This window comes from Oncorhynchus mykiss, chromosome 18 (genome assembly GCF_013265735.2).
Source record: "Oncorhynchus mykiss isolate Arlee chromosome 18, USDA_OmykA_1.1, whole genome shotgun sequence".
Classification (NCBI taxonomy): domain Eukaryota; kingdom Metazoa; phylum Chordata; class Actinopteri; order Salmoniformes; family Salmonidae; genus Oncorhynchus; species Oncorhynchus mykiss.
Window position 1 is genome coordinate 45433353 of NC_048582.1, and position 25544 is coordinate 45458896.

The 25544-nt window shown below is 45.1% G+C and overlaps 1 protein-coding gene across 2 annotated transcripts in view; it reads left to right on the plus strand.

Annotated features, from left to right (window-relative positions):
- The window catches only part of LOC110496362 (synaptic vesicle glycoprotein 2A), a 30794-nt gene extending 14548 nt beyond the window's left edge, over positions 1 to 16246 (plus strand). For both annotated transcript variants that reach the window (XM_021572219.2, XM_036952931.1), the window contains exons 4-13: positions 1789 to 1940; positions 2092 to 2225; positions 9946 to 10035; positions 10335 to 10442; positions 10703 to 10791; positions 11075 to 11239; positions 11415 to 11548; positions 11812 to 12015; positions 12232 to 12391; positions 12570 to 16246. In XM_021572219.2, coding sequence (XP_021427894.2) covers positions 1789 to 1940; positions 2092 to 2225; positions 9946 to 10035; positions 10335 to 10442; positions 10703 to 10791; positions 11075 to 11239; positions 11415 to 11548; positions 11812 to 12015; positions 12232 to 12391; positions 12570 to 12753 — 1420 coding nt within the window. In that variant the 3' untranslated portion in view covers positions 12754 to 16246. The remainder of the gene's footprint in view (positions 1 to 1788; positions 1941 to 2091; positions 2226 to 9945; positions 10036 to 10334; positions 10443 to 10702; positions 10792 to 11074; positions 11240 to 11414; positions 11549 to 11811; positions 12016 to 12231; positions 12392 to 12569) is intronic.
- The last annotated feature ends 9298 nt before the right edge of the window (positions 16247 to 25544 follow it).

A 25544-nucleotide genomic window follows, 5' to 3' on the forward strand; every position in this document is an offset into this window, starting at 1 on the left:
AGAGATATACAGTGGGGAGAACAAGTATTTGATACACTGCCGATTTTGCAGGTTTTCCTACTTACAAAGCATGTAGAGGTCTGTAATTTTTTATCATAGGTACACTTCAACTGTGAGAGACAGAATTAAAACAAAAATCCAGAAAATCACATTGTATGATTTTTAAGTAATTAATTTGCATTGTATTGCATGACATAAGTATTTGATCACCTACCAACCAGTAAGAATTCCAGCTCTCACAGACCTGTTAGTTTTTCTTTAAGAATCCCTCCTGTTCTCCATTCATTACCTGTATTAACTGCACTTGTTTGAACCCGTTACCTGTATATAAAACACCTGTCCACACACTCAATCAAACAGACACCAACCTCTCCACAATGGCCAATACCAGAGAGCTGTGTAAGGACATCAGGGATACAATTGTAGACCTGCACAAGGCTGGGATGGGCTACAGGACAATAGGCAAGCAGCTTGGTGAGAAGGCAACAACTGTTGGCGCAATTATTGGAAAATGGAAGAAGTTCAAGATGACGGTCAATCACCCTCGGTCTGGGTCTCCATGCAAGATCTCACCTCGTGGGGTATCTATGATCATGAGGAAGGTGAGGGATCAGCCCAGAATGACACGGAAGGACCTGGTCAATGACCTGAAGAGAGCTGGGACCACAGTCTCAAAGAAAACCATTAGTAACACACTACGCCGTCATGGATTAAAATCCTGCAGTGCAATGAAGGTCCCCCTGCTCAAGCCAGCGCATGTCCAGGCCCATCTGAAGTTTGCCAATGACCATCTGGATGATCCAGAGGAGGAATGGGAGAAGGTCATGTAGTCGGATGAGACAAAAATAGAGCTTTTTGGTCTAAACTCCACTCGCCGTGTTTGGAGGAAGAAGAAGGATGAGTACAACCCCAAGAACACCATCCCATCCGTGAAGCATGGAGGTGGAAACATCATTCTTTGGGGATGCTTTTCTGCAAAGGGGACAGGACGACTGCACCGTATTTAGGGGAGGATGGATGGGGCCATGTATCGCGAGATCTTGGCCAACAACTTCCTTCCCTCAGTAAGAGCATTGAAGATGGGTCGTGGCTAAGTCTTCCAGCATGACAACGACCCGAAACACACAGCCAGGGCAACTAAGGAGTGGCTCCGTAAGAAGGTCCTGGAGTGGCCTAGCCAGTCTCCAGACCTGAACCCAATAGAAAATCTTTGGAGGGAGCTGAAAGTCCGTATTGCCCAGCGACAGCACCAAAACCTGAAGGATCTGGAGAAGGTCTGTCTGGAGGAGTGGGCCAAAATCCCTGCTGCAGTGTGTGCAAACCTGGTCAAGAACTACAGGAAACGTATGATCTCTGTAATTGCAAACAAAGGGTTCTGCTTTTCTGATGTATCAAATACTTTTGTCATGCAATAAAATGCAAATTAATTACTTAAAATCATACAATGTGATATTCTGGATTTTTGTTTTAGATTCCGTCTCTCACAGTTGAAGTGTACCTATGATAAAAATTACAGACCTCCACATACTTTGTAAGTAGGAAAACCTGCAAAATCGGCAGTGTATCAAATACTTGTTCTCCCCACAGTATATGTTTTTTTGCTTTAATGCTAAGAAGGACATTTCATCCAAAGAGCACCCTCACAGAAGCCAAGTAGCACCCCTACTACCAAGTATTCTCCCCAAGTTTGATTTCATTTACAGATTTTCCAAAAAGATTAAACAGGAACAGGATTAGAAAGTCCAGCTCAACTTCCAGTGGTTTGTTTCTCTGTGCTAATCCTTACAGGATCGGTGGTTCCATCCCCATTGTGTTCTCCTACTACTCAGAGTTTCTGGCCCAGGAGAAACGTGGGGAGCACCTCAGTTGGCTCTGCATGTTCTGGATGATTGGTGGCATCTATGCCTCAGCTATGGCATGGGCCATCATCCCACACTATGGTGAGTAGCCTATGGCGGGAATTCAATCATCACGGATATTGTCCCAAAATCGCTCAAAATGCCTTACCACAAAGTTGTATCTAGGGATTACGCAGGTTTATACGGTTTGTGCTTTGTCCCATTTCTCTCTCTCTGCTTCCTCTCCTCCCAGGCTGGAGTTTCCAGATGGGCTCTGCGTACCAGTTCCACAGCTGGCGTGTGTTCGTCCTGGTGTGTGCATTTCCCTCTGTTGCGGCTATTGCTTCTCTCACCACCATGCCAGAAAGCCCGCGCTTCTTCTTAGAGGTAAGCAGGGATCACTTTCTCAAAAGTCCATTTAGAAGCAGTTTACCCAATTCTAACCTCAATCACTTGAAGCCATATACAGTTGAAGTCGGAAGTTTACATACACCTTAGCCAAGTACATTTAAACTCAGTTTTTCACAATTCCTGACATTTAATCCGAGTAAAAATTCCCTGCCTTAGGTCACTTAGGATCACCACTTTATTTTAAGAATGTGAAATGTCAGAATAATAGTAGAGAGAATGATTTATCTCAACTTTTATTTCTTTCTTCACATTCCCAGTGGGTCAGAAGTTTACAAACACTCAATTAGTATTTGGTAGCCTTGCCTTTAAATTGTTTAACTTGGATCAAACGTGTCGGGTAGCCTTCCACAAGCTTCCCACAATAAATTGGGTGAATTTTGGCCCATTCCTCCTGACAGAGCTGGTGTAACTGAGTCAAGTTTGTAGGCCTCCTTGCTCGCACACGCCATTCAGTTCTGCCCACAAATTGTCTATAGGATTGATGTCATTGCTTTGTGATGGCCACCAAGCCATTTTCCCACAACTTTGGAAGTATGCTTGGGGTCATGGTCCATTTGGAAGACCCATTTGCAACCAAGCTTTAACTTCCTGACTGATGTCTTGAGATGTTGCTTCAAAATATCCACATACTTGTCCAGCCTCATGTTGCCATCTATTTTGTGAATTGCACCAGTCTCTCCTGCAGCAAAGCACCCCCACAACATGATGCTGCCACCCCCGTGCTTCACGGTTGGGATGGTGTTCTTCGGCTTGCAAGCCTCCCCCTTTTTCCTCCAAACATAATGATGGTCTTATCCTCCAAACATAATGATGGTCTTTATGGCCAAACAGTTCTATTTTTGTTTCATCAGACCAGAGGACATTTCTGTCTGTAAACAATTGTTGGAAAAATGGCTTGTGTCATGCACAAAGTAGATGTCCTAACCGACTTGCCAAAACTATAGTTTCTTAACAAGAAATTTGTGGAGTGGTTGAAAAACAAGTTTTAATGTCTCCAACCAAAGTGTATGTAAACTTCCGACTTCAACTGTATGCATGCATAACTGGTACCATAGAATCTATCTGGAAGGAATGGGATGCGTGGGATAAAGTGCCTTCAGAAAGTATTCACAACCCCTTGACATGATTTTGTTGTGTTACAAGGTGGGATTAAAATGGATTTAATTGTATTTTTTTGTAAATGAGCTACACAAAATATTCTGTAATGTCAAAGTGGAAGAAAAATACTAACATTTAAAAAAACTAAATGAACATTAAAACAATAGTATATCTTGATTACGTAAGTATTCAACCCCCTAAGAAAATACATTTGGCAGCAATACCTTTGGCAGCGATTACAGATTATTTTGTGAATTGCACCAGTCTCTCCTGCAGCAAAGCACCCCCACAACATGATGCTGCCACCCCCGTGCTTCACGGTTGGGATGGTGTTCTTCGGCTTGCAAGCCTCCCCCTTTTTCCTCCAAACATAATGATGGTCTTATCCTCCAAACATAATGATGGTCTTTATGGCCAAACAGTTCTATTTTTGTTTCATCAGACCAGAGGACATTTCTGTCTGTAAACAATTGTTGGAAAAATGGCTTGTGTCATGCACAAAGTAGATGTCCTAACCGACTTGCCAAAACTATAGTTTCTTAACAAGAAATTTGTGGAGTGGTTGAAAAACAAGTTTTAATGTCTCCAACCTAAGTGTATGTAAACTTCCGACTTCAACTGTATGCATGCATAACTGGTACCATAGAATCTATCTGGAAGGAATGGGATGCGTGGGATAAAGTGCCTTCAGAAAGTATTCACAACCCCTTGACATGATTTTGTTGTGTTACAAGGTGGGATTAAAATGGATTTAATTGTATTTTTTTGTAAATGAGCTACACAAAATATTCTGTAATGTCAAAGTGGAAGAAAAATACTAACATTTAAAAAAACTAAATGAACATTAAAACAATAGTATATCTTGATTACTTAAGTATTCAACCCCCTAAGAAAATACATTTGGCAGCAATACCTTTGGCAGCGATTACAGCTGCAACTATTTCTGGGTAAGTCTCTAAGAGCTTGCACACCTGGATTGTACAATATTTGCACATTTATCTTAAAAAAATTATTGGCTGTTGATTTGTCAAGTTGGTTGTTGATCACTGCTAGATGGCCATTTTCAAGTCTTGTGTAACGGCGTTCTTCGTTTGTTGAAAGAGAGGACCGAAATGCAGCGTGGTGGTTACTCATGTTCTTTAATGAATGAATGACGATACATGAAATAACTAAATGAATACGAAAACAACAAACGGAACGTGAAACCTAATACAGCCTATCTGGTGAACACTACACAAAGACAGGAACAATCACCCACAAACACACAGTGAAACCCAGGCTACCTAAGTATGATTCTCAATCAGAGACAACTAATGACACCTGCCTCTGATTGAGAACCATACTAGGCCGAAAACATAGAACTGCCCCAAAACATAGAAAAACAAACATAGACTGCCCACCCAACTCACGCCCTGACCATACTAAATAAATACAAAACAAAGGAAATAGAGGTCAGAACGTGACAGTACCCCCCCCCCAAAGGTGCGGACTCCGGCCGCAATACCTTGACCTATAGGGGAGGGTCTGGGTGGGCGTCTGTCCGCGGTGGCGGCTCTGGCGCGGGACGCGGACCCCACTTCGCCATTGTCTTAGTCCGCCTTATTGTCCGCCTCCGTGGCTTACTCACCATGCCCACCCCTCTCAATGACCCCACTGGACAGAGGGGCTGCTTGGGACAGAGGGGCAGCTTCTCGGGACAGAGGGACAGCTGCTCGGGACAGAGGGACAGCTGCTCGGGACAGAGGGACAGCTGCTCGGGACAGAGGGACAGCTGCTCGGGACAGAGGGGCAGCTGCTCCGGGCGGAGGGGCTCTAGCGGCCCCTGGCTGACTGGCGGCACTGGCGGCCCCTGGCTGACTGGCGGCCCCTGGCTGACTGGCGGCACTGGCGGCCCCTGGTTGACTGGCGGCGCTGGCGCTGGGCTGACTGGCGGCACTGGCGGCCCCTGGTTGACTGGCGGCACTGGCGGCCCCTGGCTGACGGGCGGCACTGGCGGCCCCTGGCTGACGGGCGGCACTGGCGGCCCCTGGCTGACGGGCGGCACTGGCGGCCCCTGGCTGACGGGCGGCACTGGCGGCTCCTGGCTGACGGGCGGCACTGGCGGCTCCTGGCTGACGGGCGGCACTGGCGGCGCTGGGCAGACGGGCGGCACTGGCGGCGCTGGGCAGACGGGCGGCACTGGCGGCGCTGGGCAGACGGGCGGCACTGGCGGCGCTGGGCAGACGGGCGGCGCTGGCGGCGTTGGGCAGACGGGAGGCGCTGGCGCTGGGCAGACGGGCGGCACTGGCGGCGCTGGGCAGACGGGCGGCGCTGGCGGCGTCGAGCAGACGGGCGGCGCTGGCGCTGGGCAGACGGGAAGCTCAGATGGCGCTGGGCAGACGGGAAGCTCCGGCAACGCTGGGCTGAGTAGCTCTCCTAGCGCCGAACAGGCGGGAGACTCCGGCAGCGCTGGAGAGGAGGGAGCCCCTGCAAGGATGGGCCGGAGAGACAGCCTGGTACGGGGAGCTGCCACCGGAGGGCTGGTGCGTGGAGGTGGTGACGGATAGACCGGGCCGTGCAGGCGCACTGGAGCTCTTGAGCACCGAGCCTGCCCAACCTTACCCGGTTGAATGGTCCCGGTCGCCCTGCCAGTACGGCGAGGTGGAATAGCCCGCACTGGGCTATGCAGGCGAACCGGGGACACCGTGCGCAAGGCTGGTGCCATGTAAGCCGGCCCAAGGAGACGCACTGGAGACCAGATGCGTAGAGCCGGCTTCATGGCACTTGGCTCGATGCCCACTCTAGCCCGGCCGATACGCGGAGCTGGAATGTACCGCACCGGGCTGTGCACCCGCACTGGGGACACCGTGCGCTCCACAGCATAACACGGTGCCTGCCCGGTCTCTCTAGCCCCCCGGTAACCACAGGAAGTTGGCTCAGGTCTCCTACCTGGCGTAGCCATACTCCCTGTTAGCCCCCCCCCAATACATTTTTGGGGCTGACTACCGGGCTTCCATCCACGACGCCGCGCTGCCTCCTCATACCAGCGCCTCTCCGCTTTCGCCGCCTCCAGTTCTTCTTTGGGACGGCGATATTCTCCTGGCTGAGCCCAGGGTCCTCTTCCGTCTAATTCCTCCTCCCATGTCCATACCTCCTCGCGCTGCTCCTGCTGCTGCTTTTTCCGTTGCCCATTACCACACCGCTTGGTCCTGTTGTGGTTGGTGGGTGATTCTGTAACGGCGTTCTTCGTTTGTTGAAAGAGAGGACCGAAATGCAGCGTGGTGGTTACTCATGTTCTTTAATGAATGAATGACGATACATGAAATAACTAAATGAATACGAAAACAACAAACGGAACGTGAAACCTAATACAGCCTATCTGGTGAACACTACACAAAGACAGGAACAATCACCCACAAACACACAGTGAAACCCAGGCTACCTAAGTATGATTCTCAATCAGAGACAACTAATGACACCTGCCTCTGATTGAGAACCATACTAGGCCGAAAACATAGAACTGCCCCAAAACATAGAAAAACAAACATAGACTGCCCACCCAACTCACGCCCTGACCATACTAAATAAATACAAAACAAAGGAAATAGAGGTCAGAACGTGACATCTTGCCATAGATGCCGGGGCGGCAGGTAGTCTAGTGGTTAGAGCGTTGGGCTAGTAACCGAAAGGTTGCAAGATTGAATCCCCGAGCTGACAATGTAAAAATCTGTCATTCTGCCCCTGAATATGTCCGTCATTGAAAATAAGAATTTGTTCTTAAGGGACTTCCCTAGTAAAATAAAAAATGTTATAGATTTTGAAGACAATTTAAGTCAAAACTGTAACTAGGCCACTCAGGAACAATGTCATCTTGGTAAGGAACTACAGTGTATATTTGGCCGTGTGTTTTAGGTTATTGTCCTGTTGAAAGGTGAATTTGTCTCCCAGTGTTTGTTGGACAGCAGACTGAAAGCAGTTTTTCCTCTAGGATTTTGCCTGTTTCTGTTTATTCTGAAAAAAACTCCCTAGTTCTTGCCAATGACAAGCATACCGGTAACATGATGCAGCCACCACAATGCTTGAAAAATATGACGCTTTGTATTCAGGACACAAAGTTAATCGCTTTGCCACATTTTTTTGCAATATTATTTTAGTGCCTTGTTGCAAACATTCTGTACAGGCTTCCTTCTTTTCACTCTGTCAATTAGGTTAGTATTGTGGAGTAACTACAATTGTAAGGATCTATGTGTAGCTGGTGCAGAGGAGTCAGGCGGAGGACAGCAGAGATGAGTAAAAAAAAAGTAACTTTACTCAGTCATCAAAATAGAAGAGAATTACCAAGCCCACAAATACGGACCACAATGCAACAAACAATCACTCACAACCAAACATGGGGAACAGAGGGTTAAATAATAAACAGGTAATTGGGTGAGTGAAACCAGGTGTGTAAGACATAGACAAAACAAGTGGAAAATTAAAAGTGGATTGGCGGGGGCTAGAAGGCCAGTGACGTCGACCGCCGAATGCCTCCTGAACAAGGAGAGGGACCGACAATACCCCCCCCCCCCCCCCCCCTTGACACGCAGCTCCAGCAGCGCACCGACACCGACCTCTGGGATGACCCGGAGGACGAGGCGCAGGGTGATCCGGGTGGAGACGGTGGAAATCCTGCAGCAACGAAGGGTCTAAGACGTCCTCCACCGGCACCCAGCATCTCTCCTCCGGACCGTACCCCTCCCACTCCACTAGGTACTGAAGGCCCCTCGCCCGACGCCTCGAGTCCAGGATGGCTCGAACAGCATACGCCGGGGCCCCCTTGATGTCCAGAGGGGGCGGAGGGACCTCCCGCACCTCAGCTTCCGGGAGTGGACCAGCCACCACCGGCCTGAGGAGAGACACATGGAACGAGGGATTAATACGGTAATCTGGGGGAAGCTATAACCTATAGCATACCGCGTTCCTCTGGACTTTGAATGGCACCACACACTGCGGACCCAGCTTCCGGCAGTGCAGCGGAGGTGCAGGTTCCGGGTCGAGAGCCAGACCCGATCCCCTGGTGCGAACACCGGGGCCTCACTGCGGTGACGGTCGGCGCTTGCCTTCTGTTGCAGGTGCACATGGGCGGCGTCCCAGGTCTCCTCCGAGCGCTTAAACCATTTGTCCACCACAGGAACTTCAATCTGGCTCTGATGCCACGGTGCCAGAACTGGCTGATACACCAGTATGCACTGGAAAGGAGAGAGGTTATTGGAGGAGTGGCGGAGTGAGTTTTGAGCCATCTCTGCCCAGGGGATGAACGCTGCCCACTCCCCCGGCCGGTCCTGGCAATATGACCGCAGAAACCTACCCACATCCTTGTTTACTCTCTCCACCTGCCTGTTACTCCATAACAATGGAGTTGAATATTTATTGACTCAAGACATTTAAGCTTTAACATTTTTATTAATTTGTAAAAATTTCGAAAAATATAATTCCACCTCGACATTATGGGGTATTGTGTGTAGACCAGTGAACAGAAATCTCAATATAATCCATTTTAAATTCAGGCTGTAACTAGGGATGCACCGATATGACATTTTTGTCCGAAACCGATATCAAATATTTTCCTTGCCAAAAAACAAAACTATACCGATAATCGATATTTAACATTTTAGCTGCCTGTTAAGCATTCTAGTACAGTTAAATAGTTGAAACACACACAAACACACACACACACACACACACAGGTAGCGGTCCTTGTACCTAGCATCGAACATGGGTGTGCATCGAACATGGTGGCGACACTGTAGAGGCTAAGAGAGAATTCCACCGAATTGCTTGTTCACAGCCTCTGTGAGAGTACATTTCCAAGTTAACCCGACGGTCTGTGTTGGCATTTTTGTGGTATGAGAACCAGCACATTCTTGAGCATGTAATACGGCTTTCCTCAGTACGAAATCGTTGTCGACCCACTGTGCTGTCAGATGCTCATTGGGCTGACATCGCTGGTCCAAATATCAGTCGTGAAGCTAATAGCAGTTACGCCCATAACAAGTAGCTTGTGGATGCGAGTTTCAACAAGATTGTGTAACTCTGGTAGGGCAACATCTAAAAAATAGCGCCTACTTGGTAGTGTGTACCAGTGCTCGAACCAGTCGGCAAAAGCCAACATCATCCACGACAGAGAACGGTTGATTGTCAAGGGCAATGATTTTTTAGCTAATATCGTCCGATTCTGATATCCTTACCGATATATCATGCGTCCCTAGTTGTAGCACAACAAAATATTGAAAAAGTCAAGGGGTGTTCATACTTTCTGAAGGCACTGTATGTCATTACCTGAGTTGACTATTGAACAGCAGTAAATATTGCAGATAATACCCTTAAAGGTTCAAACTGGGATCTTGTGAATTTAGTATTTTCAATTCTTCAGATTCTTCAGATTGATTGTTGAGTTTAGCACAACTGTCTTACTCTGGTAGCATAAACCTAAATATAAGCTTTTAGTACAAATTCATGGAAATTAAGGCACATTACAGTATACCCTTAGACACTTCACACAGACATAATGTATCGCAATACTCGTAATGTGTTTCAACTGTAAGTGTTTTTGATGAACTATGCGATCATTTCCCAACAGAACGGAAAACACGACGAAGGCTGGATGATTCTGAAACAAGTTCACGACACCAACATGAGAGCAAAGGGGCACCCAGAGAAGGTGTTTTCTGTGAGTATTTCTGAGACACACATACATGTAAAGTCTTTGAATCTAAGGGTTCTTCAGCAAAACGTGTTTATGAAGTTGTAGTCTCCTGTCCCAGCTGTTTGTTATTGTGTAACCACGTCCCCAGCCTGGGAGTGTCTGATGTTGTCTGCTGCGTGGCCTAGACCTGCTATGTTTTAGTTTTTTACCACTCCAAACGAGACGTTCCCTCACGGGAAAATCTAATTTCATCGAATCTAATCTAATGTATACATGTACTGCACACAAACGAGTTGAAGATGGAAGGTCTTGTTTTTCCCCAGGTCACCACCATCAAGACTGTAAAGCAGATGGACGAGCTGGTGGACATGGGAGGAGACATATCAACTTTGCGACGCTATAAATTGAAGCTGGCCAGCCTATTCCACCAGGTAAGAGTCATGTTAAGATCCCTATAAAGGTATGAGAATATGGTTATTTTCTGTGTATATCTTTTATATTTCATACAGAATATGTTCATTTGTGACTGCATACACCGTTTAGCAGATGCTTTTATACAAAATGACCAAAGCCCAATTTATGCTTAGGTTAAAAAAGAGAATTGTGCAATGTGTTTTATAGTGGGTTTTTAAACCGTGTCAGCAGTAAAACCTAGATGCATATTTGAGTTATTCTCTGTGGGTTGCTATAGGTGCGGAGTAACTTCTTGGCCATCTTCAATCCAGAATACAGAAGGACCACGTTCATGATGATGGCTGTCTGGTTTACCATGTCGTTCAGGTAGCAGAACCAGGGCCATAGACCAGGACCATAGTGGTTATCAGCGGCCTGTGCACAAACCGCTTCTTGTTTTGTTCAATCAAAAAGCTCAAGAAATGTTTTGTCATATCAAATCTAAAAAGATTCCAAAAAAATGGTGGCTCCAGCCGTCTTAACTTACCGGAGCATTGATATTATTAAGGTTTATACTTATCTCAACTGATTTCAACATAGTGAAGAAATGAAGAAACGTAATCATGTTTGTTTGGTTAAGCCACATTTTTGTCTTTTGCTTCTCCCCCAGCTACTATGGGCTGACAGTGTGGTTCCCTGACATGATCAAGTACATCCAGAAGCAGGACTATGCCTCGCGCACCAAGTTCTTCTCCAAGGAGCGAGTGGAGCATGTCACTTTTAACTTCACCTTGGAGAACCAAGTGCACCGCCAAGGACAGTACTTCAACGACAAGTCAGTCCTCATGATATTACACAGAACTTTCTGAATTTGCAAAATGTTCTTCTTAAATCAGGAGTGGTAAACTGTGCTGGTCTTAATTTTGCAACTATCCAATGGACACTAACTGTTAGTCGACTCTAATTACAACCGCTAAATACGTCTTTCTTACTTTTACATTGTCCACAAGGTTCATCAACCTTAAGATGAAGTCCATGGTGTTTGAGGACTCTTTGTTTGAGGAGTGCTACTTTGAGGACATCACCTCGAGCAGAAGCTTCTTCAGAAACTGCACCTTCATCTCAACCCTCTTTTACAATACAGGTAAAGTGTCTCCCAAAACAAGAAGCATAAACAATATAAAGTGGAGCTTACACTAGTTATGAGCCCAGTCCATGCCTAGATGTTCTGTATTATGTAATTCTGTATTATGTTTCATGTTTTGTGTTGGACCCCAGGAAGAGTAGCTGCTGCTTTTGTAACAGCTAATGGGGATACAAATAAAATACCTAATACCATTGAACTGGGCAGTATCCTACCCTTGGACCCTTCTTGACACCACTCTTAACTTTCTTTTCTCTTGACAGACTTGTTCCAGAACAGAATCATCAACAGCAAACTGGTCAACAGCACCTTCCTACACAACAAGGAAGGCTGTCTGCTGGACTTCACTGATGACAACAACGCCTACATGATCTACTTTGTCAGTTTCCTGGGCACATTGGCCGTGTTACCCGGCAACATTGTGTCAGCCCTGCTGATGGACAAAATTGGTCGTCTGAGGATGCTGGGTATGTCACGCCTTCATTAATGTGTTTTTAATGCTCTATACAAGATTGAAAGAATATGTGCATATTTTGAGATTATACATCTGGTGATACATGAATTATGCACACCCTTCCTACACCACAGTACTTCATGAGTATCCGACTACAGAAAGGTCCCTAATCTTTGTCTGATCTTTTTCACCCTCTTTCTCTTCCCCCTCAATCTCTTTTCCTACACAGCGGGATCAAGTGTCATATCTTGTGTCAGCTGTTTCTTCCTGTCATTCGGCAGTACCGAGTCGGGAATGATCGCCCTTTTATGTCTCTTTGGCGGCATCAGCATAGCTTCCTGGAATGCCCTGGATGTGTTGACTGTGGAACTGTACCCCTCGGATAAAAGGCAAGTGGAGCTACCTCACATTTTGAAAGTGTTACAGCTCCTTAATTCTTGCACAGTGAATAAAGGTGTATTTTATAACAAACGTCTGTATTGAAAAGATATTGAAGTTTTCATGTTAAGTTTTAAGAAGTGACCCTGTCAGAAGTGCTGACAATTTCCATTGTTTTCTCTTTTTTAGGACCACTGCATTTGGCTTCTTAAATGCCCTTTGCAAGTTGGCTGCTGTCCTGGGCATAAGCATCTTCCAGTCATTTGTAGGCATCACCAAAGCTGTGCCCATCTTGTTCGCTGCGGGTGCACTCGCTGCCGGGAGTTTCCTAGCACTAAAGCTGCCTGAAACACGGGGCCAGGTGCTGCAGTAGCACAATTCACCACCAGAAGGCAGCAGAGTGTAGCTTCAGTGTAGCTTCAGTAGCCACATTACAACCAGAGCCCAACCAACCGTACAATCTCAGCCTTTAGCAATCCAATGTTGCTCATTAAACACTAAAAAACAGACTGTCATCAACAGTGTCACAACAGTCCCAGATTACTGAGAAAATCTAGCTGGCATCTTGACCACAGCATAAAATAGCACATTGGGTTTGCTTCTCAGAGATTAGGCAGATTAGACAGAATGAAATCCTGCCAACAAAGGTATACATTTATAAACCACTGCCAAAGGATACAAAGATACTGCTTGATAGCTACAATGCCTAATGGGGATACTTCCCAACAAAAGAGATCAAACATCCATACACCCTCAATTCATCATAGCACCCATATCTGACCCTAATACCAAATAAAATGAGGTTAAAGATGCCCTCCAACAGATTTCCACATGAAAATGGCTTTCACTGTAACTTAGCTTTCCACTGAATTTACATATCTTAATGGCTTCCTCTGAAAGAGAATATTGCAGACAATATTTCCCTTACCAGGTGACATGCACCAAGCTCCCTGCATCAAAATAATGATATAGATTATGTGTTCAAACTTGGCATTGAAACGAGTTATTTTATCATATAGAAAATGGACTTGTACATGTGTGTTGAAGATATATTGCAAGAAAATAAATAATGACAGGACAAATAACTGGTAAATATTTAAGTTTATTCATTGATGGTAATTCGAAGGGATCGGTTTTGTTGATATGCACAGACAAAAAATGACAATGTATGTTTGTCCACATCACATTTACATCAAGCAGTGAAATATATGCCTAAATAGCTATATGTTGTGTGCGTATTAGGGAGAAAGATGGAGAAAGTGTTGCATCCTTCTGTATGTTTTTGTCATTGGTTCAATGAGACTTCTGAGGAGCCTATTCATGTACATTGATCTCCAATGATAAAGTGCATCATTATGGTTCTGTAAAGATATTGGAAAAACAGACAAAGATGAGTAAATAAGATGAGAACCTATTTAACACATCAGTGGAGATATCCTTTCATTTTGAAAGGCTAGAATATTGTTGCTTTCAATGCGTCAACGAGTCCAGCGTTACAGCTCATGCTTCCTGCGTCTCACATAGGGGTCTTATGCTCACTCTTCATCAGCATGTTTGACATTCCAGTTAGCTACGGCCAACATGTGCCCTCTGCTGTCTTTGAAGGACATTACACCTAGGGGGACCAAAGTCAGTCGGTTCAGTCGTTAAACGATGCAGTATTAATGAAGCACAAATGATTCCATATACACTGTTACTAAGCACATTGTCCTTCGGTCATGCAGCTCATGGGAATAGAACCATAGCAACTAGTCACTCACAGATTAATTAGAAGGGCTCAATTAAATCCAAACTGTGTTGTGTTTTTCCACAGTACTATAAAACACAATTTTCTCTGTGATATGAAATGTTCAAGTTATTGTGCCCACCGTCCCGTCCCCCCTCCCTCTCGAAAAATCCCCTCAAAGGTAGATAGATGCCTACAGTTTTCAGAATAACATGTGCGCAAGGGTATGTACATTGGCAAGGCAGGCTTGGTTGAATCTAGCCCTATGTCTTTATTGATTATTATGTGCTTTCCTGTCACCGTGTCCACGCCATCCCTTCTAATCTTTGTGTCACAAGTGTGGTGACAATCAGTGAGAGAGCTGATCTCGCCATTGCTCAACTGTAGTGTGAGTGTGATATCGGACTGCAGGGCTATTGGACTTGTTGAATGTGTAGACTGCGGAATTTCTCTGTTGCTGTGTGCTTGGTACAATTGAGTGTCTGATGTAGTGCTGGATTTTATTTATTAGAATCAGATCTCTTTAGTGTTGCATATGTCTGTATATGACATCTATTGTTATTTGTGTTTACCCATAACTGACAAATGTGTGTGTTTGAGTGAGTTTGCAAAAGATACTTGTAAAAATAATGTGTTCATGTTTGAGAGTGTAGATTGAATTTGTAATCTCTGTTGTGCTCTCTCTCTCTCTCTCTCTCTCTCTCTCTCTCTCTCTCTCTCTCTCTCTCTCTCTCTCTCTCTCTCTCTCTCTCTCTCGCTCTCTCTCTCTCTCTCTCTCTCTCTCTCTGTGTTTGGGTGTGCGTGTGTGGGTGGGTGTGGTTGTGTGTGGGTGAGAGTGAATGTGTGTGTGCGAGTGCCAAATATTTTTCTACTTCTGTTCTGGTGTTTTAATCCCAAAGAACGAGCACAGGTCAATAGGGGCCAATATAACATATCTATGAACTAAAAGACTAATACAATAGATATCTAGATCAATGTGATGTTCTTTATAGTGTCAGCCTTGGGCACTCCTTTGCTGATTAGGTCTCCGCCAAACAAATGTTTGCCCCTGAAAACAGACATTTTGTCTCTGTAATTGCCTGACAGGTCGCATGGTAATCATAACATTTGTTCAAAGTAAATTCAAATGAAAATGTGTTAGCAATTGCAGAGTGGTTTTGGGAAGTGTCAAAATCCCAGCCATTCTCCCTTTAGATAGATGCTTGTTGTTTCCAGCATAAGAATCTGGACCCAAGTATTAGACCCATCAACCTTTAAACCTTTCTCTGTTCATATCTCTTTCAAATCAAAGGTCCGTGTGGCAGGCTTGTGAAAGTAGCCCTCACAGTAAACAGGATGTTAAGCATGCTTGTGGTGTCTGATCTCTTTGGCTGCCCTGTATGTTTGTCCAAAGCAGGAGCTGCTTTTGTATTGCTGTCTTATGGTGACACTTTGGGTCTTTGTGTAACAGTATCAGTTCTATGATTGCTTCTGATCAGAGTGGGATGACTTGGTGCAAGTTTACTCTGCGTCTTTTTTAAAGCAAAACATTTCTGGTGATCCTGTTACCTTCTTTGAAATGGTTGTACTTCTCTCTGCTTTCAGTGGGGGTTCAAGTTCCAAGGAGAGCAGAAACCAAAGCAATAAAAGGGACATATTTCTTAGTGAATAGGCACAAGTAAGTAGGTATTTCAAAAGGGCCGCCGTGTTTACGCCAAAAGAGCGCCTTTAGTCTATTAAAGCTCATGTCCACTTAAGATGAAACTGCCGTTATTGAAATGTGACTTAAACATCAACGTGCTATCATTGTACTGTGTGTAGAAACTGTAGATTGTTTGTACGTATGAGTGTAAAATATGTGGACATGAAAAGATCAAGGAAAACACTTTGACAATACTATCAACATGACAGAACACTGTATGAACACTGTATGTTGTTTTTGTTTTGTAAATTACATATATTGAAAAAAATACGTGAATATATTCTTCAGTAATCGCTCCCATGGGATGCTGAGAATATTTTACAGTGATGCTGACCAGGTGCTGTGTGTATTTATTTTATGTGAGAATTGTTACTTATGCTGGGATTCACACTTGTGGACCATTTGTCTATCCAGTTCTATGAAGAAAATAAATTACTACTATGGATATAAAACAAAGTCCTTTCCCCCTATTGTATGGTTTTTGATAAGGACATATTTTGTGTGTGTGTGCGCGTGACCATAGGAATCAACAATGTTGAATTCTGCTCTAAGATTTGTAACAAACACAAGGCCTCATACACATCACTGTACCTTCTATCAGTTAGCAGGAAGGACATCCTTAACCGTAAGGCAACAGAGTCACTATTACATGCTTGTCTCTAAGGCCATTTTAAGGCAGCTACCAATATATTGAAGTGCTTTACCTTCCCTACAGAGTCATGGTCATTACCATCTGAGATCACAGAACTGCATTTTACATACTGTTCCCAACACAAGAACTGAGTTTGGTAAGAGTGCTTTTTGATTTGCTGCCCCATCATCTTGGAACACTTTGTAGAAGTGCTTATAACTAGATCATTTTATTCTGATTGGTGATTTTAGATCCTGTTTGGATGGCTGCTGACCACAGATTGCACATGTTTATAATCTCTTATGCACTTTGTGCTGTTCTTCCATTCTGTTCATTATGGTGTTTATGTTGTGTTGTGTCTCATGTGTAACTAACTATATGCATGTTGCATTCTTGGCCAGGGTTCAGTTGAAAAAGAGACGTAAATCTCAATGTGACTAAATAAAAGAGGTGGGCATGGGCCCCATCAAAGAGGTGGGCATGGGCCCCATCGAAGAGGTCGAAGAGGTGGGCATGGGCCCCATCAAAGAGGTCGAAGAGGTGGGCATGGGCCCCATCAAGAGGTCGAAGAGGTGGGCATGGGCCCCATCAAGAGGTCGAAGAGGTGGGCATGGGCCCCATCAAAGATGTCGAAGAGGTGGGCATGGGCCCCAACAAAGATGTCGAAGAGGTGGGCATGGGTCCCATCAAAAATGTGGACATCAGAGAGAGGGAGGCAGTTATGTCTAATAAAGTCGTGGCCATCGTCGTTGACCATGTATCCAGCGGCTTTACCATGGTGGAGGCTGACACATTAGTTCACCCCAATCTGAAAAGATCAACTGTCAATTCCATCATGAGAACATTTCGCCAAGTAAAATGGTAAGTCTGCAGGATGTGCGCTATGCTTTACCATTACATTTACAAGAAATGACATATTGTAATGCAAGTAAATTCACAAAACATGTTACAGTATACTGATACTCTGTTCTACCATCAGAATTGACAGAAGATCAACAACAATCGCCCACATTTTGAAGGGACACCAGGTGTCTATGAAAAGTATTTACCTGGTGCCTTTTGTGAGAACCAGCGACCGGGTGAAACAACTGCGGGCCGAGTATGTTCCGGTACAGCACTATATACTGTATTACTGTTACTGTTTGATACACATTCTACTTCACAATATCATATTGGAACTGTACTGTAAAAAATAACTAACCAACATATGTTTTTAAAGGGTGATGTTGCTTGATGCTGCTGTGAACCATCACAAGTATATATTTTTAGATGAAGCGGGCTTCAACCTGGCCAAAACTTGGTGCCGTAGGCGGAATCTCGTCGGCTAATGGGCGACCGTCCAAGTGCCTGGAAAACGTGGGGGAAACATCTCCATGTGCACATACAGTTTCTCTTATTATGTTAGCACAGCTGAAAACTTTGCCCCATAAAGAAGCAATGAAACTGGCCTTCTTTAGACTAGTTGAGTATCTGGAGCATCAGCATTTGTGGGCTCGATTACAGGCTCAAAATTGCCAGAAACAAAGGACTTCCTTCTGAAACTCGTCAGTCTATTGTTGTTCTGAGATAAGAAGGCTATTCCATGCGAGAAATTATCAAGAAACTGAAGATCTCGTATAACGCTGTGTACTACTCCCTTCACAGAACAGGGCAAACTGGTTCTAACAGAATAGAAAGAGGAGTGGGAGGCCCAGGTGCACAACTGAGCAAGAGGACAAGTACATTAGAGTGTCTAGTTTGAGAAACAGACGCCTCACAAGTCCTCAACTGGCAGCTTCATTAAATACTACCCCGCAAAACACAAGTCTCAACGTCAAATCAAATCAAATTTTATTTGTCACATACACATGGTTAGCAGATGTTAATGCAAGTGTAGCGAAATGCTTGTGCTTCTAGTTCCGACAATGCAGTAATAACAAGTAATCTAACTAACAATTCCAAAACTACTGTCTTGTACACAGTGTAAGGGGATAAAGAATATGTACATAAGGATATATGAATGAGTGATGGTACAGAGCAGCATAGGCAAGATACAGTAGATGGTATCGAGTACAGTATGTACAAATGAGATGAGTATGTAAACAAAGTGGCATAGTTTAAAGTGGCTAGTGATATATTTACATCATTTCCCATCAATTCCCATTATTAAAGTGGCTGGAGTTGAGTCAGTGTCAGTGTGTTGGCAGCAGCCACTCAGTGTTAGTGGTGGCTGTTTAACAGTCTGATGGCCTTGAGATAGAAGCTGTTTTTCAGTCTCTCGGTCCCAGCTTTGATGCACCTGTACTGACCTCGCCTTCTGGATGATAGCGGGGTGAACAGGCAGTGGCTCGGGTGGTTGATGTCCTTGATGATCTTTATAGCATTCCTGTGACATCGGGTGGTGTAGGTGTCCTGGAGGGCAGGTAGTTTGCCCCCGGTGATGCGTTGTGCAGACCTCACTACCCTCTGGAGAGCCTTACGGTTGAAGTCCACAATCATCTCCTTAGTTTTGTTGACGTTGAGTGTGAGGTTATTTTCCTGACACCACACTCCGAGGGCCCTCACCTCCTCCCTGTAGGCCGTCTCGTCGTTGTTGGTAATCAAGCCTACCACTGTTGTGTCGTCCGCAAACTTGATGATTGAGTTGGAGGCGTGCGTGGCCACGCAGTCGTGGGTGAACAGGGAGTACAGGAGAGGGCTCAGAACGCACCCTTGTGGGGCCCCAGTGTTGAGGATCAGCGGGGAGGAGATGTTGTTGCCTACCCTCACCACCTGGGGGCGGCCCGTCAGGAAGTCCAGTACCCAGTTGCACAGGGCGGGGTCGAGACCCAGGGTCTCGAGCTTGATGACGAGCTTGGAGGGTACTATGGTGTTGAATGCCGAGCTGTAGTCGATGAACAGCATTCTCACATAGGTATTCCTCTTGTCCAGATGGGTTAGGGCAGTGTGCAGTGTGGTTGAGATTGCATCGTCTGTGGACCTATTTGGGCGGTAAGCAAATTGGAGTGGGTCTAGGGTGTCAGGTAGGGTGGAGGTGATATGGTCCTTGACTAGTCTCTCAAAGCACTTCATGATGACGGATGTGAGTGCTACGGGGCGGTAGTCGTTTAGCTCAGTTACCTTAGCTTTCTTGGGAACAGGAACAATGGTGGCCCTCTTGAAGCATGTGGGAACAGCAGACTGGTATAGGGATTGATTGAATATGTCCGTAAACACACCGGCCAGCTGGTCTGCGCATGCTCTGAGGGCGCGGCTGGGGATGCCGTCTGGGCCTGCAGCCTTGTGAGGGTTAACACGTTTAAATGTCTTACTCACCTCGGCTGCAGTGAAGGAGAGACCGCATGTTTTCGTTGCAGGCCATGTCAGTGGCACTGTATTGTCCTCAAAGCGGGCAAAAAAGTTATTTAGTCTGCCTGGGAGCAAGACATCCTGGTCCGTGACTGGGCTGGATTTCTTCCTGTAGTCCGTGATTGACTGTAGACCCTGCCACATGCCTCTTGTGTCTGAGCCGTTGAATTGAGATTCTACTTTGTCTCTGTACTGGCGCTTAGCTTGTTTGATAGCCTTGCGGAGGGAATAGCTGCACTGTTTGTATTCGGTCATGTTACCAGACACCTTGCCCTGATTAAAAGCAGTGGTTTGCGCTTTCAGTTTCACACGAATGCTGCCATCAATCCACGGTTTCTGGTTAGGGAATGTTTTAATCGTTGCTATGGGAACGACATCTTCAACGCACGTTCTAATGAACTCGCACACCGAATCAGCGTATTCGTCAATGTTGTTATCTGACGCAATACGAAACATCTCCCAGTCCACGTGATGGAAGCAGTCTTGGAGTGTGGAGTCAGCTTGGTCGGACCAGCGTTGGACAGACCTCAGCGTGGGAGCCTCTTGTTTTAGTTTCTGTCTGTAGGCAGGGATCAACAAAATGGAGTCGTGGTCAGCTTTTCCGAAAGGGGGGCGGGGCAGGGCCTTATATGCGTCGCGGAAGTTAGAGTAACAATGATCCAAGGTCTTTCCACCCCTGGTTGCGCAATCAATATGCTGATAAAATTTAGGGAGTCTTGTTTTCAGATTAGCCTTGTTAAAATCCCCAGCTACAATGAATGCAGCCTCCGGATAAATCGTTTCCAGTTTGCAGAGAGTTAAATAAAGTTTGTTCAGAGCCATCGATGTGTCTGCTTGGGGGGGATATATACGGCTGTGATTATAATCGAAGAGAATTCTCTTGGTAGATAATGCGGTCTACATTTGATTGTGAGGAATTCTAAATCAGGTGAACAGAAGGATTTGAGTTCCTGTATGTTTCTTTCATCACACCATGTCACGTTGGCCATGAGGCATACGCCCCCGCCCCTCTTCTTACCAGAAAGATGTTTGTTTCTGTCAGCGCGATGCGTGGAGAAACCCGTTGGCTGCACCGCTTCGGATAGAGTCTCTCCAGTGAGCCATGTTTCAGTGAAGCAAAGGACGTTACAGTCTCTGATGTCCCTCTGGAATGCTACCCTTGCTCGGATTTCATCAACCTTGTTGTCAAGAGACTGGACATTGGCAAGAAGAATGCTAGGGAGTGGTGCACGGTGTGCCCGTCTCCGGAGTCTGACCAGAAGACCGCCTCGTTTCCCTCTCTTTCGGAGTCGTTTTTTTGGGTCGCTGCATAGGATCCACTCCGTTGTCCTGTTTGTAAGGCAGAACACAGGATCCGCGTCGCGAAAAACATATTCTTGGTCGTACTGATGGTGAGTTGACGCTGATCTTATATTCAGTAGTTCTTCTCGACTGTATGTAATGAAACCTAAGATGACCTGGGGTACTAATGTAAGAAATAACACTTAAAAAAACAAAAAACTGCATAGTTTCCTAGGAACGCGAAGCGAGGCGGCCATCTCTGTCGGCGCCGGCGCCGGAAGTAGACCTTGAAGTAGTGGTTCCCCTTGCTCTGCAAGTGCCGTGGCTTTTGTGGAGCGATGGGTAACGATGCTTCGTGGGTGACTGTTGTTGATTTGTGCAGAGGGTCCCTGGTTCGCGCCCGGGTATGGGCGAGGGGGCGGTCTAAAGTTATACTGTTACATAAGGGCTAATTGAAACATGTAGCTTGCATTGTTTGCTATTGGATTAATTGGCAGTTAAAAATACTAAATTGAAAAGATATCATTATGTTGTGTTTTGGTGATTTAACCAATGTTCTCATTACATTTCACAATAAATGTATATTTTTAATCAATAAGTGTGTGGTGAGAGATGTTTACAATCCAAAGTAATGCATAATGACAGGTTTTGAAGGAAAGACAGGCTGCGTTACAAGTGTGACCAGTTTGAAGTTTTATACTAAGAGTTGTGAAAATGTATCACATACTTGTGAAAATAGTACCAAAGCAATTTTAAAAACTATATGCCCTGACTTTTCACTGTAGTTTTTACATTTTGTATCATGTTAAATATTAGCCCCTATTGGTAGCCACCGTTAGTTATACCCACATACTATACATTTATAACTGTCAATTTAATGTTAGTTTCCTTACATTTTGCATCATTCCAATATATCTTTAGTTTACATTCCTTTCCTCTGTCATGCTCATGTGGTTGTTCCTGAGGATTGCTAGCAATAGTCAGGGTTGGATTACTGAACCAGGGTCCCCCAATCCAAAAACATATTTGGAAATTGGGGTGCCCCCAGATAGAATATGATTACAAAATGTGTAGAATTGCAGGAAATTAGCTTTAAAACTTCAAAAATGTCTCTCGGCCTCATGGCAAAATGTGAAGAAAAGCATGAGATGAGCTATAACTCCCCTCCCTCTCTCTCCCGAGCTTACGCTCGCCTCCAGCACACATGCACTGTTGGGGTGAGTGACTCTGAACTTACAATGGCTAGCCCCAAGTCGTTATATATTTGAAAAAATTATTGTGCATTTTGATATTTTCATCATGACACCTGCATGCTTTGTTGACCACTAACTTTCTTTACCCAACCGTGGGACAGACCATGTTTGTTTCACAGGTTTCACAGACTTTTGGCCTCCCATTCCATTCTAGGCACCTCTAACCGGCTTTGTATTCATGTTACCTGATGAAATTGCTGTACAATATGATATTGTTGCTGTCTAATGCACATTCAGATGTCATAAATCAGCACTGCAGAGCTCTCCCTGTACTATGCCGTGCCTTGATTGTGTTACTGTTGATGATATCTCGAAATGTGCATGCACACCCTGTCCCATCTACTGCTGCTAGCCCCAATTCTGACTTGTGCTCTGATATCTGCTTTACTGATTTCTCCAATCCAGATGTGTTGGTCATTACTGAGACGTGGTTAAGGAAGAGTGTTTTGAATACTGATGTTAACCTTTCTGGTTATAACCTTTTTCGGCAAGACAGATCTTCTAAAGGTGGGGGAGTGGCAATCTTTACCAAGGATCACCATCAGTGCTCGGTTGTCTCCACCAAGTCTGTCCCCAAACAATTTGATTTGCTGGTTTTAAGTATTAACATTTCAAATAGCTCTTTGCTGACCGTTGCTGGGTGCTATCGTCCTCTATCAGCACCGGCCTGTACCCTACCTGCCCTAAGCTCTCTCCTGGCCCTTGACACCAAGTCTGAATTTGTCCTGCTAGGTGAACTAGAACTGGGACATGCTTAAACCACCTGACTAAGTCCTAAAGCAATGGGCCTCCCTTGATCTTTCTCAGATTATTACCAATCCCACAAGGTATGACTCCAAACACCCAGAAAAAGCTACTCTAATTGATGTTATCCTCACATATAATCCTGATAGGTATCAGTCTGGTGTTTTCTGTAATGACCTTAAGTGATCACTGTTTTACTGCCTGTGTTCGTAATGGCTGCTCAGTGAAACGACCTGTCCTGATTTGTCATAGACGCTTGCTAAAATAATTTAATTAGCAAGCCTTCCTTCATGAACTGTCCTCTTTAAAATGGTACAGAATCAGCTTGAAGACACTTGGACCTTCTTTTTTGATGTTTTCAGTGGTATTGTTAATAAACACTCCCCCACTAAGAAAATGAGAATTAAAAACAGGTTCAGCCCCTGGTTCAACCATGATCTTGCAGAGTTACTCCACCTCAAGAATTGCATTTGGCTAAAGGCTCGGCATAAGCATACTGATGCTGGCTGGCTCTCGTTCAGGCAAATAAGAAACAAGTTCACTCAGGCTATCTGGAAGGCCAAAGTTAGTTACTTTAAGAAGCAGTTCTCTCTCTCTGTGGGTCTAACGCCAAGAAGTTCTGGAAAACGGTTAAAGACCTGGAGAATAAACCCTCGTCCTCACAGCTGCCCATGTCCCTTCAAGTTGATGATGTGGTTGTTACTGACAAGAAGCACATGGCTGAGCTCTTTAATCACCACTTCATTAAGTCAGGATTCCTATTTGACTCAGCCATGCCTCCTTGCCCTTCCAACATTTCCTCATCTCCCACCGCTTCTAATGTGACTATCCCCGATGCTTCTCCCTATTTTTCCCCTGCCCCGCTAAAAATTTTCTCCCTGCAGGCAGTCACTGCAGGCAGTCAGGAGATCCTGAAACTTGACCCCAAAAAGACGAAGAGAGACGAAGCAGTTACGGGGAGTAAAACATTTAATAAAGACGGACATAGAACGAGACAGGAACACCGTCAGCAAACTAATACTAAACTAATACTACTTTGAGGGAAGAGCGGGAGCAGACCTGACAGTACCCCCCTCCCTCTTGGGGCGCCTGACTGGCTTTCTTGATGTCGATAGTATTCTCTCTGGTATGCAATCTGGTTTCCACCCAGGTTATGGATGTGTCACTACAACCTTAAAGGCCCTCAATGTCCCCATTGCCCTTGATTCTGAGCAATGTTGTGCTGCTATTGGCCAAAGCTTTTGATACGGTAGACCGTTCCATTCTTGTGGGCCGGCTAAGGAGTATTGGTGTCTCTGAGGGGTCTTTGGCCTAGTTTGCTAACTACCTCTCTCAAAGAGTGCAGTGTATAAAGTCAGAAAATCTGCTGTCTCAGCTATTGCCTGTACCCCAAGGCTCAATCCTAGGCCCCACACTCTTCTCAATTTACATCAACAACATAGCTCAGGCAGTAGGAAGCTCTCTCATAGGAGGAGTAGAAGGCCCCTCCCCAGATGTTGTGTTAAATGCTCTACAACAAAGATTTCTTTGTGCCCAACAAGCTTTCTCTACCCTTAACCTTGTTCTGAACACCTCCAAAACAAAGGTAATGTAGTTTGGTAAGAAGAATGCCCCTCTCCCCACAGGTGTGATTACTGCCTCTGACGGTTTACAGCTTGAGGTAGTCACCTCATACAAGTACTTAGGAGTATAGCTAGACAGTGCACTGTCCTTCTCTCAGCACATATCAAAGCTGCAGGCTAAAGTTAAATCTAGACTTGCTTTCCTCTATCGTAATCGCTCCTCTTTCACCCCAGCTGCCAAACTAACCCTGATTCAGATGACCATCCTACCCATGTTAGATTACGGAGACATAATTTATAGATCGATAGGTAAGGGTGCTCTCGAGCGGCTCGATGTTCTTTACCATTCGGCCATCAGATTTGCCACCAATGCTCCTTATAGGACACATCATTGCGCTCTATACTCCTCTGTAAACTGGTCATCTCTGTATACCCGTCGCAAGACCCACTGGTTGATGCTTATTTATAAAACCCTCTTAGGCCCCACTCCCCCCATCTGAGATATCTACTTCAGCCCTCATCCTCCACATACAACACCCGTTCTACCAGTCACATTCTGTTAAAAGTCCCCAAAGCACACACATCCTTGGGTCGCTTGTCTTTTCAGTTCGCTGCAGGTTGCGACTGGAACTAGCTGCAGACACTTGAACTGGACAGCTTTATCTCAATCTCTTCATTCAAAGACTCAATCATGGACACACTTACTGACAGTTGTGGCTGCTGTGTGTGATGTATTGCTGTCTCTACCTTCTTGCCCTTTGTGCTGTTGTCTGTGCCCAATAATGTTTGTACTATGTTTTGTGCTGCTACCATGTTGTTGTCATGTTGTGTTGCTACCATGCTGTGATGTCATGTGTTGCTGCCTTGCCATGTTGTTGTCTTAGGTCTCTCTTTATGTAGTGATGTGTGTTTTGTCTTATATTTCTATGTTATATATTTTTTTTAATTATAATTTTTAA